General features: G+C 40.2%; 1 protein-coding gene across 6 annotated transcripts in view; it reads left to right on the top strand.

The window, feature by feature from the left end:
- The window catches only part of GOLGA4 (golgin A4), a 62,397-nt gene that overhangs the window by 27,025 nt on the left and 15,105 nt on the right, over positions 1 to 20,267 (top strand). For 4 of the 6 annotated variants that reach the window (XM_060781655.2, XM_060781654.2, XM_060781657.2 and 1 more), the window contains 6 exons: positions 1,680 to 1,858; positions 3,340 to 3,471; positions 11,145 to 11,300; positions 12,023 to 16,251; positions 18,249 to 18,370; positions 19,649 to 19,779. In XM_060781655.2, coding sequence (XP_060637638.2) covers positions 1,680 to 1,858; positions 3,340 to 3,471; positions 11,145 to 11,300; positions 12,023 to 16,251; positions 18,249 to 18,370; positions 19,649 to 19,779 — 4,949 coding nt within the window. The remainder of the gene's footprint in view (positions 1 to 1,679; positions 1,859 to 3,339; positions 3,472 to 11,144; positions 11,301 to 12,022; positions 16,252 to 18,248; positions 18,371 to 19,648; positions 19,780 to 20,267) is intronic. The other 2 variants (XM_060781656.2, XM_060781658.2) reach the window with 2 other exon arrangements.

The following is a 20,267-nucleotide window of genomic DNA, read 5'->3' as shown; positions in this document are numbered from 1 at the left end:
TAAATTGAACTGCCCTTCCACTATATAAGAACATGTTATATATTTACCACTACAGTAGAAAAAATTAATTCTGTATCTTAGAAAAGATTTAGTATAGAATTATAAATACAATTAAAGTGTAGGTGATAAAGACGACAAGGAGATGACACATTAGTTGTTAATGTCTGAAACGCAATATCACACTGCCTGAACTTCCTTTTTCCTTCTTTCCCATCATACTTTTATGTTCCTCCCTCTGTGAGGGGTGTAAAATTATCCCTCCCATATCTGGTACATTCTGCCACTCTACCAGAGCTGGTACTGGAGACTACTTAGCATTGATAGTGACTTCTTTTTTTAATGAGCTGATATACCCATCTATATGGAATTTTGTATTTGCCTTATGAAAAAAAGTATATCTACCTTTCGCCACACTTTCTCCTGAATCCTGCTATGAGGACAATCCTGTGTACTTTTATCTGAGAATACATCCTCAATAATGTGGTAGGAGTATATATTAGATATGCTGTTACAACAATTTATCTAATGTAGTAAATCTTTCCCCTTCAAATGGGCTGTGTTTCACTTAAAAATGGAATAGGGCAATTTGGTTCAAATCCGGGGAGCAGGGTGAGCTTCCACTGTAAGCCCCAGCTTCTGCCAGCCTAGCAGTTAAAAACATGCAAATGTGAGTAGATCAATAGGTACTGGTTTGGTGGGAAGGTAACGGCACTCCATGCAGTCATGCCAGCCACATGACATTGGAGGCGTCTACGGACAACGCTGGCTCTTCGGCTTAGAAATGGAGATGAGCACCACCTCCCAGAGTCGGGCACGACTAGACTTAATGTCAAGGGAAAACTTTTACCTTTTACTTTAACTAGCCAAATATATAGATATATTTAGCTTTGGATAGCCTGGAGAAGGGTTAACACCCTTGTGGTGTTTGTTTTTCTGTCTGTGCCTGTTCAGAAGATTCCACCACATTTTCTGTCCCTTTGATAATTGGATTTTGGGGGGAAATGACTTGTTGAGGAAAAAAGGATTGGTTAGAAAGCTTCAGTTGAGCTCCCCTTTCTCCATGATAACTCTTTCAGGAGTGCATTTCCCTTCCTAGGGGTAAATTTCACTAATTTCACAATGTCTCACTCCCATTCTTAACTATTAATTGTTTGTAAGTTGGATGTTTGTAACTTGGAGACTGCCTATAGTATAATAAGTGATCAGCAGGTTGTCCCCGAGGTTGCTGCAGTAATGATGTAGTTCCAGACCAAATACACATTTAAACATAAAACACACAAAAATCATATGGGCAATATTGTTGTTATTCATTGTTTTTAGGGAATGAAGCTGCTCATATCCTTACAGCAGGACTTGCATTCCAGACATTTTTCATTTATTGACTCCTAAAAATTGTTAACCAAACATTAAGGTTTAGTACGATTGCCAGTGAAGATCCTCATACAGTATTCTTGTTCAATCTTTTAAGTTTGATAGTTGAGATTTTGCTGTATTAAACAGAAAACAGGCTCTAGTCCTTTGATTTACAGTTTATTTTTTCAAGATGAGGGAACATATTACTTTTTTCTAGGCTCATGTCAAGATTTGTCTTTGGGTGGGTAATTCACCGAAAAGACTTTTGCCTTACTAATTCTATGCAGACACAATAAAAATGTTTCTTTCTTCTATTCTTTCTGCAGCATTTAAAGAACTTGAGAGGGCTCTCAGTGCAGCCCAAAGGACTGAAGAAGCACACAAGAAATTACAAGCAGAAATGGACGAAAAGATAAAGGCTGTAGAAAAGGCCAGTGAGGAGGAGCGTGTCACTCTTCAACGAGAGTTAACAAAAGTGAAGCAAGAGGTGGTCAATATTATGAAGGTAAATGCTGATGAATAATGATTAAGTTAGAGTACATCATGTTCTTTTGAAGTTATTTCTCAGTCTTTTATGTGCTGGGGTAGGATTCTGAGGAAGAGATTTATATTAGGAATTTGAGTTGAAGTCGGATTCAAGGATAATATATCCAAGAATTTGAATATTTAATTATACTTTTGTATATGTTGCAAAATCTAGTTTTAATATAAATATTTTGAATTCTATAAAATAGAATGATACTTATTTCTATCCTGTGTTTTTTATTGCATGCGACTGAAGATTTATAACAGCTATCACAAATATAGTTACAAATTAACAGCATGCAAAAAGTTTAAAAGCAACAACAAAATCAAGCAAAGGCTCATTTCTTACCTTGAAAATCAATTCCCAAGGCTTGCAGGAACCAAAAGTTTTTCACTTTACAATCAAAGCCTGTTGACTTTCATTGGATCACCTGCTTGGTTATAAATATATACTAGCATATCACGGAGTGAGTTTCAGTGAACTGAAATTGTGTAGGAATGAATTAGAACACTCACAGTTCAATCCTATGTTTGTCAACTCAGAAACCAGGCCCATCGAAATTAATGGGACCTATTTACAGAAAAGTGTGCAGACGATCACAGTCTTAGATTTTTTAACAGGAACTCTTCAGATTAGAACTATTTTTTCTGCATCAGGTAGTCCTCTTGCAGTAAAGCAGAGAACTGGAATAATTTTTGTAACATTTAAAGTGAAACTATTGAAATACTTTCAGCTCACCTAAGTAGTGATTAAATGTATTTCTCATTGATCTATATAAATAAAAATGTACTGTTCGTTTGTGGGATTAACAGAACTCAAAAACCACTGGATGAATTGACACCAAATTTGGACACAAGACACTTAACAACCCAATGTATGTCCTTCACTAAAAAAAAATGATTTTGTCATTTGGGAGTTGTAGTTCCTGGGATTTATAGTTCACCTACAATCAAAGAGCAATGATGGAATTGAATCAAACTTAGCACACAGTTCTCCCATGACCAACAGAAAATACTGGAGGGCTTGGTGGACAGTGTCCTTTGGTTTTGGAGTTGTAGTTCACCTACATCCAGAGATCAATGTGGACTCAAACAATGATGGAGCTGGACTAAACTCTACACGAATACTCAATATGCCCTAATGTGAACACTGGTAGAGTTTGGAAAAAATAGAATCTTGACATTTGGGAGTTGTGGTTGCTGGGATTTGTAGTTCACCTACAATCACAGAGCATTCTGAATCCCACCAATGATAGAATTGGGCCAAACCTCCCACATAGAACCCCCATGTGGGCCACAGCAACGCGTGGCAGGGGACGGCTAGTTTTAAATATAACTGTTTAACTGGATTTTTTTTATCATTTTCAATTACTTTTGCTTGTCTTGGTGTTCTTTTTCAGCAACAACTTAGTAGCACTGTTATTCTTAGGTAGTCTTATATTTATTGCTTTAAATTTTCAGAAATCTTTAGAAGAACAAGTTGTTGAGCTGGAAAGGCTGCATAACAGCGAACTGGCTAGGAAGGAACAGATGTTAAATGAGAAATTGCAAGCTCAGGATCAGGTATTCCAGGAACAAATGCAAAAGGCTCTTGTAAGTGCATTTAAGGACTAAAACATACCTGGTGTGACTATATCTGTGGTGTGTCCTCCTTTCATGTGCAGTGTGAAGATCATACTTGGATGTTTGCCAGAGGTTTGGTACACCAGGTGTTAATTACATTTAAGCATGCATATATTCATCAGGAAAGTTTACAGATTACCAGTTACCAAACATAATAAAATCCAGACCTAAAAATTTTAAAAAATCAAGTATCCTTCAAATATAGTTAGAAACTGTAAAAACAAAATGCATTGACATGGCATTGAAAAGAAAACAATTTTACACAGATTCCCTTGAGGAAGAAATTCTGCAGGCAGAATGCCACCACTGAAAGTATTTGCCTTCAGTACATTCCTGCATTACTTTGACATGTAGAGGATTATTGTTCTATCATTTCAATATACGGGGACACTATTAAAATTTCTTAAGAATTTTAGATTTCAGCCATATAGTACTTTATAGGTAAACATCAGCCATTTGTGCCCAAGAATGAGCCACATTCTGGGATGAAGTTCTAGCATGGATAAGGCAAATAGTGGGGGAAACAATACACTACAGGGAAGCTCTGTTAATTATTTCTGAAAATAAAAATAAGGATTTGGTAAACAAATGTTGAACTAATAGTGATTTCTGAACAGTGATCAAAAGCATATCCATATATGGTATATTATATCATTCTGCTAGATTTTCTAGACCCTTATGCCACATAGAGGTACACTTTAACTTTTTGCACATTCGGAGAATTCCACAAATATGTTTTTAAAAAGTGGTTAGGTATTAAAATACACATAAAGCTTCCAGAATGAGTAGCTAGAGGGTTCATATATTTTGATCATTTTGATGAGCTTTCTATCCATTTCTCCTTATCTAGGGTATCTTTCTTTAGATGCCCTGACCGTAATTGTACAGAATAATTCAGTGTAAATTTAGAGACGGTCACTCTGGTATTTCCTGTCGTAGTCACTGCGAATCGTACATTTGGTAATCTCTGCGCCTGCATAGCAGCATTCGGAACCTTCTGAAAGCAAAAAGAATGACAGTTAGCTAGGCAACGCCCCCTTCCCCTGGTATAAATAGCCCGTGGGCGGGGCCAACCGTCAGTTCTCTTCATCCGCGCTGTTAAAAGCAGCTGGAGAACCTTCTGCTCTTGCGAGCTACAGTACACTTATTGATCTTTTGCCACTAACATGGCAACAAATTCTTTTTAAAAATACACTAGATGCCCTAATGTTTTGCCAGACAATGATGGGCATGATCTTTGCCTTGCTTGTTTGGGCGAAGCTCATTTATACCAATCCTGTTCTGTCTGCCAATCCTTTACTCCGCAGACAAGGAAAAACAGGATTTTAAGGTTAAAAGCAGCCCTTTACAAAAGGGCTCTTATACCTTCAACAGATCCGATTAATATTGACTTACCTCTTGCTGGAGCTGTGATAGCCCCCAAAAAGAAGATGAAGAAAATTAAGGACAAGGGGGCTCAAGATGGCCGCTCGACCGTTAACAAAAAAATGGCCGTTGCCGGAGCGGCGGGCAGTGCGTTAACTGCCCATCATGTTACCGGGCTTGCTTCGAGACCGAGAGAAAAGGTCGGAGAGCTCTCTCTGGCAGCCAATAAAAGCACTGCAACGCCAAATCAGGAGAGGCGCGAAGGGGAGCCGAGATCGGCAAAACACACACCTCCTATGCCGATTCTCGTGCCCAATCAGCCCCCTCTCTCTGTAAGTTTGGGTCCTTCGGCCTCAGGAGCGGAATCACTCCTATTGCAGCCTCCAACAATAGCCGATGCGCGAGAAGAGACGCTTGCAGCAGATCGAGCTCGGCGAGGGGGCAGAACGCACACGCGCAGCCCAACCAGCTGTTTTTATGCCAGCTGAGGAGGCGGGGCGCGCAATCGAGGCTCCGTCTGCCGGTATCGAGGCTAATGGAGGAAGGAGGCAGACAAGCATAGCTCCTCCCCATAGTGATGGGGCTCCCCCCCTTTTCACTCCAGCTGGTTTTACACCAGTAGCGGCTACTGAGTTTAATGAGATGCCTTCTCCTGGGCGCGCTTCAAGACGAGGGAGCAAGCGCCCTAGGCGTTCAAGATCGCCCTCTAAACACAGCTCACGATCTCACCGCCGCCGACATCGAGCGGCTTCGAGGCATGGGGGCCATGTACATTCCCCTTCTGCCTCATCATCATCATCATCGTGTTCCTCAAGTTCCCCCTCTCCTCCTTCAAGACGATCAAGACATAAGCATCACAGACGTCATTATTATCCATGTCCACCTTATTGGGGCCGCCCGCCAATGGATTTTTATTCTCATTCTGGATGCTGCCAGATGCCCATGCAAACTCCTGACTCTTTTGGACATAGACAGAGATTTCCAAGTCACCAGGGAATGGGGGACCCTGGATTGGATGTTCATCCTGCTGATGTACAGGGGCCTTTGACATCAGCAAATGCTAATGCCAGACCTCATCGTGTGACTCGAGTGATACAAAACACTAGAGGCCAGTCTGCATCCTCTTCTGTAGAAAGGGCTCCATTAGGACATTCTATGAACACTCCTGTTGAAGTGAGGGCTACTTCGGAATCAGCAATTGTGCCGCCGGCACCCATCAGTGATGTACAGGGTGATGAGCCTGCATTTACTCAGGCGCAAGGTGATACAACCCCTCAGGGTCCTGACTCAGCTTCTCAAACTGAGGGAGTTGATCATTTACCTAGATACATAGACAGTTCTTCGGAAGAAGAATCTGATATGCCTGACTACCTTTGTCAAGGAGATAATGATGCCACCTCTCTGATGCAAACTGCTGAGATTAATAAATTCAATGTGCCCATAGGGAGAATGATTAAGGCATTAGATCTACCTGCTCCTAAAGCACCGGAGCATGTAGATGATCCTATGTTCCCCTCTGATGAGCAAGTTTCATCGCCTGCCACTATCTTACCTGTATTGCCCTACTTGCTGAAGTTGGCACGTGTAGTAGATACATCTCCCATGTCAGTCCCTGCAATTCCAAGGAGGCTGGATGTGCTTTACAAGATTGATATCTCTTCTAATAAGTGGGTGGTTACTCCCCCCAGGCCCAATACTGTTGTAGCAGAAGTAGCAAAGACAAAGAGACCAAAAATACCCTTACCACTCCCCCAGATAGGGAGGGAAAAAAGATAGACACCATGGGTAAAAAGGCACACCTATCAGCTGGCCTCCTTACACGAATGGCTCACTACGCAACCTATCTTAGTGGGTACCAAAGCTTTTTGTGGGCAAAAATACTTCCTTACTTTGAGTTTCTCCCATTAGACAAGCAACGCTTCCCGAGAGCGTTACAGGCTGAAGCTATTGTGTTGTCCAGGATTCAAAAGGATTTTGCCAAGCATCTTGCAGAGATGGCTGGTAACTTGTATTCCACGGCTACGTCAATAAGACGTCATGCTTGGTTGCGTTCTGCTAATTTATCGGAGGAAGGAAGGGCTCTGGCGGAAGACCTTCCCTTCCATGAGGAAGGGCTCTTTAATCCAGAGACCGATGTTAGGATTAAGGAAAAACAGGATGTGAGACAAGCAGCAAACAAATTTGGCTACACGTGGCAGCGCTGGCATCCTTATAATTCTAACTTCCGGAGAAATTCTGGGAATTCTTTCTATGGATCAAATAGGGGTCGTAATTTCTCCACCAATAGATTCCAATCGGGAAGAAGAAATTCCTATTTTTCCAGAGGGAGATCACAGACCTGGACTAACAAAGGGAAGCCACAGGAAAACCCAAAAAAGCGTCTTTGACGCTCTTACTATTGACACATCAACCATTGGGTCTGAGGCCATCGAGGCAATAGATGTGGCTACTACTGATAATTCCACTAGTTATGTTGACACTACGTCACATTTATGTATGTTTGGTGACAGATTGTCGTCTTTTTATGACATGTGGGCGGGGATTACCACTGATAAGTGGGTCCTATCTATTGTTGCCCACGGTTACGTTATTGAGTTTCTAGACCTTCCCAGGGTTGGACATGTTCGAAGTACCCCTTTCTCCCAACCGTTATGGGAAGAGATTCAAATGTTATTACAGAAGGGTGCTATTTCTCCCCTTAATTCGGTTGATGTTTCGTATAGTTTTTCTCGCGTTATTTTTTGATTAAGAAACGTACTGGTGGCTTGAGACCTATTTTGGACCTAAGGTTGCTAAATAAACATGTTCGACCAAGAAAGTTTCGTATGGTCACTCTCAATACTATATTGCCCTTATTATTTAAGGGAGCTTGGTTTGCCACTATTGATTTAAAAGATGCCTATTTTCATTTATCTATTGCTAAACACCATCGTAGGTATCTTTCTTTTATGGTGGGGAATAGCCTGTTTTGTTTCAATGTTTTACCTTTTGGTTTATCTGCTGCCCCAAGAGTATTCACTAAGTGTATGTCTGTTGTGGCGGCATACCTGCACACGAGTGGAATTTCGGTCTACCCCTATATAGATGATTGGTTAGTGGTGGCCGAATCACGTGTCCTACTTCAGTCACAACTTTCTATTATTTTGTCTCTTATACAGTCGCTAGGACTCGTGATCAACATGGAAAAATCGGCACTGGTCCCAACTCAACAAATCCAATTTATAGGTGCTCTTTTGGATTCCACGACCGAAAGGGCCTATCTTCCAGAAGACCGATTTGTCAACCTGCAGGCCATGGTCCAACAAGCTGTCCATACTCCATGCCTTACAGCCAAGCAGGTCCAGATACTTTTGGGACATATGGCTTCTGCAACTGCGGTCATACTGTATGCCAGATTGCGTATGCGCCCGCTACAATCATGGTTCATATCAGTATACAACCCACTAATAGACAGTCAAGGCACTCACCTTTCCATCCCCGAGTCTGTCCGCCAGTCACTTCTGTGTTGGGAAGACAGAGGGTGGGTGTGCAGGGGGCACCCTTTTTAAGCTCCCAAGCCAACATGTGTAGTTACAACAGATTCTTCCCTCTCAGGGTGGGGTGCTCATACTCAAGGTCTCACTGCTCACGGAGAGCGGACACAAGAAGAAAAAACATCACACATAAATCTTCTCGAATTACTGGCTGTAGACAGAGCACTGAAATCCTTCGAAGGGATCGTAAGGGGTCAGATCGTCCAAATCCTCACAGACAACACCACAGTCATGTTTTACTTAAACATACAGGGCGGCACTCACTCCCTCCCCCTGTTGAATCTCACTCTCCAGATCTGGAATTGGTGTCTGGAGAGAAAGATTCACTTGCTAGCAACACATGTTCCGGGGGAGGAGAACACGCTAGCGGATTCACTCAGCAGGAATCCGCTTGCGAATCACGAGTGGTCCCTCAACCAAGAGGAGGTGAACAGGCTCTTCAAAGCGTGGGGTTGTCCGGAGGTGGACCTCTTTGCGTCCAAGGCCAATGCCAAGTGCACTCTGTTTTGCGCGCGCTGACACATCTCCCAACAGGAGGGATGTTTGGGGGATGCGTTCCTGCAGGGGTGGTCGGGTCGCCCTCTGTATGCTTTCCCTCCCTTTCCCCTGCTATTGAGAGTTATAGCAAAGATTCAGAGGGAAAACGCGAGATGCATCTTGGTAACCCCTTGGTGGCCAAGACAGCCCTGGTTCTCCCCTCTGCTTCGAATGTCCGAGAGAGTTTTCTTCAGGTTTCCCGACAGGGTAGACCTGTTGACGTCACAGGGCGGCCGGGTAGAGAAACTGAGGTTAACGGCATGGAGAATTCGGCCGAACCACTAATTCCAATATCTGCACTGTCTAGTAACATTCAGACCATTATAGAGGCGGCCCACAAGCCAGCAACAAAGAGATCTTATATGTACAAGTGGTCTAAGTTTTGTGCTTTTGTAAACGCGAAGGGGGAAAGTCCTTCCACAGCCCCAATTTCAGTGGTGTTAGATTTCCTAGTGTCTCTGGCAGATGCGGGGTTATCTCACGCATCGCTAAAATGCTATCTAGCAGCGATCTCGTGGTTCCGTAGAAAGGAAGGTCTCCCTTCGTGTTTTGTGCATCCCCTAGTGAGGGTTTTCCTCAGAGGAATGGCGAATACTAGGCCACCAGTAGCCCCAGTAGCTCCGGCATGGAGCCTAGAGCTGGTGCTATCGTTTCTAACCAAACCACCTTTCGAACCCATGGCTTCTACACACATCTCTTACCTCTCATGGAAAACATCATTCTTGGTTGCCATAACATCAGCAAGGCGTGCAAGCGAACTGTGCGCACTAAGGGTAGACCCCCCTTATTTGAGGATACATAAGGATAAGGTTGTGCTTAGAACAGATGTTGCCTTTTTGCCCAAGGTCTCTTCTTTTTTCCACATGTCCCAAGAGATAATACTCCCAGCCTTTTTTCAAAACCCCTCTTCACCTATTGAACGTACCTTGCACCTATTGGATGTCCGTAGAGCCATAGCTTACTACGTTGACAGAACAGCATCTCTGAGGAAGACGCCACGTTTCTTTATTAAATATCGCAAGGATATGGAGGGTTTGCCTTTGTCGTCTCAGAGATTCTCCTCCTGGATTGTTTCAACCATTAAATTATGCTACTGCTTGGCTGGCAAGGACTTACCGTTGCAGGTCAAAGGCCATTCTACCAGAGCAATGTCGACTACTACTGCCTTCATGAGAGGAGTGCCGCTAGAGGTCATCTGCCGTGCTGCCATCTGGACGAATCCGCTGTCGTTCGTCTCACACTATAAGCTGGATATTGCCTCTAAGAAGGATGCTGAGTTCAGCAGGGCGGTGCTGTTTTCGGTGGTGGCATGACTCCCACCAACCACGGTCAGTAGCTCGCTAATCTACCAAATGTACGATTCGCAGTGACTACGACAGGAAATTATAAGTTGCTTACCTGTAACTGTAGTTTCCTTAGTAGTCACCTGCGAATGCGTACATACCCGCCCTCCTCCCCTCAGGTGTCATGCCACGCCTTCCAGCTGCTTTGCGGCGGAAGAGAACTGACGGTTGGCCCTGCCCACGGGCTATTTATACCAGGGGAAGGGGGCATGGCCTAGCTAACTGTCATTCTTTTTGCTTTCAGAAGGTTCCGAATGCGGCTACGCAGGCGCAGAGATTACCAAATGTACGCATTCGCAGGTGACTACTAAGGAAACTACAGTTACAGGTAAGCAACTTGTAATTATCAGTTTTGCCTCTTTCATAGCCACTGCTTACTGGTTCAAATTTTCTAGCAAGCTATCCACTGTAACACTGAGATACCTTTATGACTTCTTTCAAACCAGTGTGTATGAACAGTTTGGATTGTTGACCTCAGTATGGATAATCGATGTTGACTGAATTTGTAATTTTCTTTCTTTAATCCCTCAGTTTAATGGTCCTCAGTTTAATGGTCCTCAGTTTGGAAACACTTTGCATTCTTTTTTTCTTTTTTCTTTTTCTTTTTTCTTTTTTTGCTGTAAATAGCCAACATAATTTGATGGTGTCTGACGATCTCACTATTATCCTAAATGAAGGATTTTGATTCATGAACAAATTAAAGCCATAGTTTGCGAAACAGGTATTTTAGGAGCCACGTCTGTGGGAATTGACTTTTTTTGTTGCTTTTTGTCAACAATTTACTTATCATATGTTGGCTAAATTTGTGTAACAGCTTTTGGGCAAGAGACCTTTTTTTGCTAAAATGTCATAATTCTTGACACAGGAAAAGTGCCAAAAGGAACATCTACAGGCTATACAAGAAAAGGAACAACAAGGATCTTTGGCCTTGGAAGAACTGGAACTGCAGAAAAAAGCCATTCAGTTGGAATGTGACAAAAAGCTTGAGGAGAGACAACAAGAATTAGAGACTTTCAAAACAGTGAGTAGAAGACATGAAATCTTTCTTTTCTCACTTGAATTTAAAATGATTCACATATGTGGAGAGATTCTGATGAAAATTCCGATGAGATATTTAGTTCTTCATGGTCTCTGTGAAATCGCACATATGGGTTTATCCCCGCATGCGTGGAGCAATTCAGAACTTTCTAAGGAAGATTTTTAGGGAAACAATTTGTCAGAGACCCCACCCACACTCCCCATACTGTATAAATGCCCATAGGTGGGGCTGAGCCTCAGTTCCCCAGCCGCTAGACAGTAGCCAAGCAAGAGGCATGACCAAGCAGGAAGGATGGGCGGGGATGTGCACATTTCACAGATTACCACTCGAAGAAACACAGTTACAGGTCAGCAAATCGTACTTTCTGTATTCCTTCTCTTAATCATATTTGGAAGATTCTGAATTGTTATTGTTGTTTCATGCTTTGAAATTGAAGACCCCCCTTCTCCCCAATTTATTGTAGAAAGTAATATTTATTTTTCATTCATATTAAAAGTCCTGAAATTGTATTTGAAATTTCCATTGGCATTGTAGTACTGCATTCTTCATATATCAGATTCACTTTCTTAAGGGCATTGTTTATCAAATTTAAATATTCTTTAGGTTAATTAAACTAAATTGAGGGGGGTAGCTAACAATAGAATATAAACATCAATTCACATTAAAATGGTATTCATGCTATTTCCCCCCAATCTTGTTAACAGAGAATTCTTGAATTGGAGAGCTCCCTTGCAAAATTTTCACAAAATGACAAAAACCAACTGGAGGGTTTGACTATCCAAATAGAAGGGGAGAGAAACAAGCACAACCAAGAAATCACTGCCATGGTTGAAAAACATAGGGAAGAGCTTGAGATGGTGACGCAGAAAGAGCAACAGCTTTGGACAGAAAAACTGAACATATTTACACAGGAGCATCATGCAGAAATTGAGAAACTGAAAACAGTTCATGCGGAAGAACTATGTAAGGTGATGAAAGAGAAAGAGACCATATTTCATGCCCATATAGAAGAGATGAATGAAAAAACATTAGAAAAACTTGATGTGAAACAAACAGAGCTAGAAGCACTCTCCTCTGAGTTGTCAGATGTATTAAAAATTCGTGAAGATCTTGAAAAATGTCTATCCGCATTACAAGAAAAAGCAGATAAAGATAAACAAGAGTTTGAAGCAAAGCTGGAAGAACATAAATGTCTCTACAGGGAACAAACTGAAGTAGCTGAGAAAACATTCAAGGAAGAAATTAATCAGTTGAGACTACTCTTGGAAGCAAAAGAAAAATGCCAAGAAGAGCTGGAAAAGCAAATAAAAACACTACAAGAATCTCTCATAAAGGCTGAAACTGAGTGTAAAGAAATGTCTACAGAAGTAGATCGTCTTTCTCAGTCCAGAAATGACAGTGTCAGAGAACAAGTTAACATTTATGAACAGAAACTGACAGATATGCAGCAACAGCATGCTAATATAAAAGCTGAAAAATCAGAACTTGAAGAACAAATGGTAAAAACTGAGACTTCCCTGAGTGAAGTCAAAGCAGAGTTGGAGTCTCAGATATCTCAGGTACGTGCTTTGAAATGTGAAATAGAAGAGCAAAAGAGTGAGAATATGCAGAAAGTATCCTCTCTAACAGAAGGCTTTGAATTACAGTTAAGAGATCTTAGAGAAGAAGTCAACCAGGCGAAGAGTCATTGTACTACAAAGGAAAAAGAGTTTCAACAAATGAAAGAATGCTTGAATCAACAAATTGATGATCTGAGAAAGGATTTATTGGCCAAAGAAGACAAAAGTAGTGCTTTAAAAGATGAATATGAAAACAAATTAAAGCATCAACAGGCACAAACACAAAAAATTAAAGACAAAGCAAGGGAGATGCAAGAAACATTCAAGAAGAAGCTTTCAGAGCAGGAAGCAAAACTGAAAAAGGAAATTGAAAACAAACAATTGGAGCTTAGTAAGAAAGAGCAGGAATTCAATTCAAAAATTCTAGAAATGGCTCATGCCAGTTCAACTGGAATCAGTGAAGCTGTGTCAAAACTTGAGATAAATCAGAAGGAGCAACTGGAAAGTCTTATTCAAGCTCATAAACAAGAACTAGAAGAGGTTGTACGAATGTGGGAAAATAAGATGTCTCAGCAGGCTGAAGAACTTCAAGAAAAGCATGAAATTGAATTACAAGAAAAACAACAGGAAGTAGGAGATCTGAAGCAGAAACTAGCCACCTTAAATGCTGAAAGAGAAAAAAGCAATGCGGAAATTACTCTTTTAAATGATCAGCAGTCAAAAAGGAATACATCCATGAATGAACTGAAAGAGCAGCTCCAGCAGGCTTTAGGTCAAGTAGATGTTTTGACTCAAAAAGAAATTGATCTGAAAATTCAGCTTTCCAAACTCGAGAATGACTTTAGTTTATCTTTAAAGGAAAAGATGACAATTCAGGAACAGCTTAGTGAAATAAAGGCAGTTGGAGAAAAAGAGAAGAATAAAGTTAGCGAATTGGTTGATAAACTGAAAGCATCTGAAGAACAGCTCAAGGCTCTGAAATGTTCCCATATGAAAGACTGTGAAGACTATAAGAAAAAACTTGAAGACCAAAACTTGGAGCTTCAACAAAAAACAGCTGAATTGGAGAAGCTCACAACAGACACAATTACACAACTAGAGGACTACCGGAAGAAAGCAGAGATTTTATTGCAGACAAAAACCAGTGAACTGATAGCAAAATATAATGAAAAAATGTGTTCAGTAAATGTTAGAATTGAACATTGCCAGGAACAAGCAATAAAAGTTAAAGAAATAATGTTAATTAAAATGTGTCAAATTCCTGGCCTAGAGACTCAGCTTAAAGAAGGTTCAGAAACTAATTGTAATTTGACTAGGAGTTTACAAGAGTCAAAACAAAACTTGCAGGAAAAGGAAAATCTGATTATGTCTATGAAGGTGGACATTGAAAGGCTTATAGCAGAAAAAGAGCAGTTGCAAAAGGAAGGAGGACACCAACAGCAAGAAGCAACAGAGAAAGAAACTTGTATCACACAGCTTAAGAAAGAATTATCTGAGCATATTAATGTCATCACTTCCATGAAAGAGGAGTTGAATGCAAAAAAGTCAGAGATTGAGGATCTGAACAAACTTACTAGTGAGTTGAATCTCAGACTTGAAACCAGCCTATCAGACAAAGATGCTGCCGCAGCATTGCTAAACAAGCAACACAAAGAGACTCAAGAACAGTTATTGAATGAGGTGCAGGAACTATCTTCCAAAGTTGAAATGCTGACTCTAGAAAAAGCAACTGCTCTTGAACAGGTAGATCACTGGATGAATAAATTGTCAGAATGGAAGAAAAAAGCCCAGTCAAGGTTTACACAGAATCATAATACCATTAAGGAATTACAAAACAAAGTTGAACTGAGCAATAATCAAGCTTGTGAAAAAGATGAAGAATTGAGCAGACTGAAGAAAGAATGTGATCAACAAAGCAAACATTTAGAACATTTGAAAGGCTTAATAGAGCAAAAACAGACCAGAAAAGAAAAACAAGAATCTGATTTAGTTGCTGAATTAAAAATCCATACAGCAAGAATTGCTGAACTAGAGGAACACATTGCTCGGAAAACAGCAGAAAACGACTCTTTAATGGATGAGCTCAAAAAATGCAATGAGCAAAAATTTGAAAAAAATGATCTGGAACTAAGGCTTCAACAGGCCGAAGTTGCAGTTGTGGAAAAGGATAATAGGATTAAGGAAATGGAAGACAAAATATTAATTTTTGAAAAAAAATTGCAGTCTATGGAAGCTGATATTGAGAACAAATCAAAAGAATGTGAAGAAATAAAAGTAGCTCTAACAAAAACCAAAGAGAAAGAATTAAAAGCTTTAGAAGAGACACTTATTTCAGAAACCACTGCTAAAATAGCAGACCTGAAAAAGAAGGCTGAACAAAAAATTGCTTCTATTAAAAAGCAGTTGAATTCTCAAATGGAAGAAAGGGAACAGCAATGCCGACAAGACATGGAAAAGCAGCTGGAGCAAAAATTGCAAGACAAGGAAAATAGAATCTTGTCTTTAGAAGAAAAAATCAGATCAAGAGATTCAGAGTTAGAAAAGGAGATTATACAGAAAGTGGAAGCAGTAAAAGTTTCTACAGAACAGGACAAAACGCATTCATTAGAGAGCATGCAGCATATGTATGAACTGAAAATTGACGCTTTACAGAAAGATTTATTGCAAAAAGAACAACTACTAAAGGCGTTTGATGAGGAACAAAAAACAAGTAATAATTTAAAGCTTCAGGTACAGAGTCAACAAGAAGAACTCCATAAAAGGAAACAAGGAGATCAGATCATAATTGAAAAACTTCAGCAAGAAATTGAGGAGCAAATGAGGAAACAGGCTGCATTGCTTGAGCAATGCAAAAAGAATGATAGTGACTTGGCAAACATCAGAGAAATATTTAAAACCAAAGAACAAGAGCAGCAGAATATGGCAAATGTGATTAAAGATTTGCAAGAAAAACTAAAAGAAAAAGAGAAAGAGGGTCAGTCTTTTCAGCAGACAATAAACAGTTTTGATGAAGATTTAATGAAAGAGCGAGAAAAGCACAGAGTTGAGATGGGAGAAATAATTTCAAAATATGATGAAAGATTGCAAGGGGTCCAAGAACAGCTGGATGAAAAAAGCAGCCTTGTAAAAGCTTTGGAAGAAAGCAGAGAAGAAAAGACTAGATCAGTCCTTGAACTTCAGAAATTGCTTGATGATTTGCAAACCCAGCAAAAGGATATGCAAAAGAAACTGGAAGAAACTGAGCGGGAAAAGCAGAAGCAGCACAGAGATCTGAGTAAACTGCAGAAGGATTTGCGGGCTCTACGGAAGGAGCATCAGCAGGAGTTAGAAATAATGAAGAAAGAATCCTTGGAAGAGTCAGAACAAAAAATAAAGTAAGTTCTAGTTATGTTTCACTAGCCAATGTTATACTTGATGAAGCATTATGAATTTGAAAATGTTGATTTTATTTATTTATTTATTATTCATTACATTTATATGCTGCCCTTCTTACCCCGAAGGGGACTCAGAGTGGCTTACAAGTAAAAAGTAAATATAATATATTATTACCATAGCACAATATTAATATTATATATTACATTGTACTATAACATTATACTGTAATATTAAATATATATTTTACAAAACTTTACAATCAAATAATAGATATCAAAGCTTTGTTGACATTGACCATAACATTTTGAGATTTTTTAAAATCAAAAGTGGAAAAGTATTCCATGTGTTTGTATCTTGGCTAAACAAACCCAAAATACGAATAACAGATCCTTTGTTCTTCCTTCCTTCCTTCCTCTAATGCAGCAAATAATCAAACCAGGAAACCTTTCTGTAACCATAGTTTCTCCATTGTGGTCAACTGTAAATCACACATACAGTTTATTCCTGCACCTATGCAGGCAGCTTCAGAATGTTCTGGAGATAAAACTTTGACACCAGGGTGGTAGCCCCACCCACTCTCCTGGCAACCTTCACTGTCCCTGCCAGGGTCACTGGGACCACCTGACACTGGGGTTCCATTGCCACCTGCAGTGCACCAGCCACAGGTCATACAAATTGAGGACTTAAGACTCCTCTGAAGAGACTCCCATGGCCCCTGATGACATAAAAGAGACTGAAGCTGAAGCTCCTCCCGGAGTGGACCTTACAAATTTCATTGTGCTAATGGGGCGCATGATAAGGGCCCTCGACTTGCCCACCCCAAAGCCGCCTGCCTCAGTGCAGGATCCATTGTTCCATCTGAGCAGCAAGAACCTCCAACTATAACTGCCTTCCTGGCATTACCCTATCTACTTAAGCTGACTAAAGTGCCAGACATCTCATCTGTAGTTGTTCCTGCTATGCCAAAGAAAGCCAATAATCTTTACCATGTTGATCTCTTGGTGGTTGACTGGGCCGTCCGACCCTCTAAGCCTAATAATGCGGTGGCCAAAGTTCGACAATCTCAACACTCAAAAAAGTCGTCACCCACCCCTGCAGATAGGGAAGGCAAAAAGACTCTATGAGGAAGAAGACTCACATTTCTGCTGGCCTTTTAATGCGTATGGCCCATTACGCGGCATACATGAGCGCCTACCAAACCTTCCGGCCATGAAAGCCTTCGACAATACTTCTTGTGGAATAAAATAGCTCCCTTACCGCATAAGCAGTCATACAGCTCCAAGAGTAGTTACCAGCCGTACCAGAGTAAACCTAAATAACATGGGGGCCCTAGACGGCATCTTTGACACTGTCTTTTCACAAGAGCCATTGGTTTGTGATTCCCCCCATCTCCTACTCCAATAGATTCTCCTGTTTATGGCTCTACCCCTTGTTACCTGGGTGACCTGCCTGTTGCAGGAGGGGCCGACTCACCCTTGTTTGGGGCCCGATTAGCCCCCTTCTTTGATGTGTGGTCCGGGATTACTTCAGACACATGGGTTTTAAGGATTGTTAAATGGAGTTACTTGATTTAATTCTCCAGTTTGCTGCTGGTGGGCCATGTGAAAGTTGCCTCCCCTTGACCTCCGTTGTTGGAGGAGATTCAAAACCTCCTTGCTCCAGTTTGTTCTCCTCCTCCAGTTTGTTCTGTAATTAATGCTGTAATTATTGCTTCTAAGGAAATAATCAAATTGGAGAACTGTCTCTCAGCCAGTGTTTTACATCACAATAAAAACTGGCCTATAGTTTGTTTAGCAGAATGCACAGACACACTGTTCTTTATAAACCTTTTGGAGCTCCAGCATATCATGGATTACTATTTTAACTGCCTTATTTTAACAGTATTTTAAAGAGTTTGGGAGCAAATTCTTAAGCCAGTCAGAAAAATATGGGTTTCAGTTATTCATTTGAACTGTCTTACCTGCTTTGGAAAACATGTTTTGCTGTTTCTTTATAGATATGAAAAAGAGGACATGGAATTGAAGCACAACTCCACATTAAAGCAGTTAATGCGGGAATTCAATACTCAGCTGGCACAAAAGGACCAGGAATTAGAAACAGCTGTAAAGGAAACTATCAGTAAGTTGAAACAATGTCTTGAATAGATTTTGAATGGCTACTTCTTTTCTTTTTTTAATCCAATCATCAGATCCATTATTCGAGGATCAGTTTAGAAGAAAGACATGGTTATGTTTAAACCAAAGCCAGGTTTATTTTACAATACCTGTTAAGATATTGTGACACAGGATTGTGTTAAAGGGAAGTTTCATTGATTCATAGTCTATATTTCTCATTCTATTGTTAGGTTCGAATTCTTGTGTTTACTGCATCTCTTGGTGTATGCATATTTCTGATACATGGGCCCTTCATTTCAGTAAAATATAGGAATTTAACAGAGATGCCCTCCTAAATTGTAGTGTAGAGAAGGAAATCAACTACAAATTTTGCAGACCTATGCTCACTTTTAATTTTCCCTTTGCTGATTGACTCACTATTATTTGGGAGGGCCTTGGACCTCCAGAGAAAGGCTCTTCAGAGAATCCCAAGGGGCTGCTTTACATGAAAGGATGGTCATTGTTCTTAATTGTCATCATGTTACCTCCAACCTGTGGCAACTCTATGGGTGAGAGACCTTATTATAACAACCTAGTTAAGATCATGACAATCTAAAGCTTTGGCCTCCTTGATTGTGTCTGGGCAATGTTTTCTAAAGAGTCATGTTATCTGATAATATGTCAAAAGTACAATTTAGTTATTTTGGCTTCTAGGGAGGATTCAGACCTGATGTACTATCAGACCTATTTCTTTATTGTTTTGATAGTCCATACTATTATCTGTTCTATTCCTACCGGCTTTCTTCATTACCCAGCTTTCATATTTATGTATACAAATCAATGGAAAGATTGCTTTCCATTACTGTCAGAAGTTAAGTTACATTCGTATTCTAGGGTGTTTTTTCTGCTTGTGAGACTTTTCTTCGGTTTTTAGGATAGCCACAGTAGAGCAGCAGAACCTGACTGCATTAATATTATCTAGTAATATATAAAGGGAAATAAGGGTAATACAGAAGCCTTGTTATACTCCTGAAATTTAGAATGATTTTAACTCATTGTTTTTTTCTTTGTGGACTCTGTGAATGCACACATGTGGAATGTCTGCGCCTGCACAGGCTCCAATGGAAAACTTCCAAAGTTTAAAACCACTTTAGTTACTTTACTCCGTACATTTTTCTCTCTTTAGAGCTTTTTTTGCCAGTTTGCTTTTGCAACATGTCTAGAATGCCTTGCCTGTAGTTTAACATTTTTTGAAACAATTACCCACTCTTGTCGTATACCAACCCATTTGACTTTTAAACAGGTAAAGCCCAAGAGGTTGAATCTGAACTGATAGAAAGCCACCATGCAGAGATAACTCAATTAAATAAAAAGAGTTTAGAAAAAGATGATGATCTACGAAGGACAGTAAAAAAGTATGAAGAAATACTACAGGTATGTGTTGAATTGTTTATTTTTTGTGTTTTTGCAATGTCTGTTACACTGTATTGATATTTGTTGCAAAATATATCTATTTCCTTACATCAAGGAGAACATTTCAGGAGTAGCTGTGTTAGTGAAGACAGACGAAACACAGTCTTGGAGGCTAATTCATTTGATTTTGCATAGGTATTTATGGAAAACAATGACCCAAATGCTCCCACTGCCATTAAATGGGAAGAGAAGTGGTGCTGCTGCCTTTTCTATTATTTATTTACAACATTTCTACCCCACCTTTTTCCACCGCAGAGGGGACTCAAGGTGGTTTACTCTTAGGCAACAATATGATGCCTTCAAAAACAATGTACATTAAAATGAACATTTAAATAGAATTATAAAATACATGAAAACATTTAAAACATATAAAATAATGCCTTCACTGTTAACCATGTTATCTAAAGTAATAATTTGGGTCGTTCCAATAGTTATTGCAGTTAATTCCA

Source organism: Anolis sagrei, chromosome 6 (genome assembly GCF_037176765.1).
Source record: "Anolis sagrei isolate rAnoSag1 chromosome 6, rAnoSag1.mat, whole genome shotgun sequence".
NCBI lineage: Eukaryota > Metazoa > Chordata > Lepidosauria > Squamata > Dactyloidae > Anolis > Anolis sagrei.
This window is presented reverse-complemented; position numbering and strand designations above follow the sequence as displayed.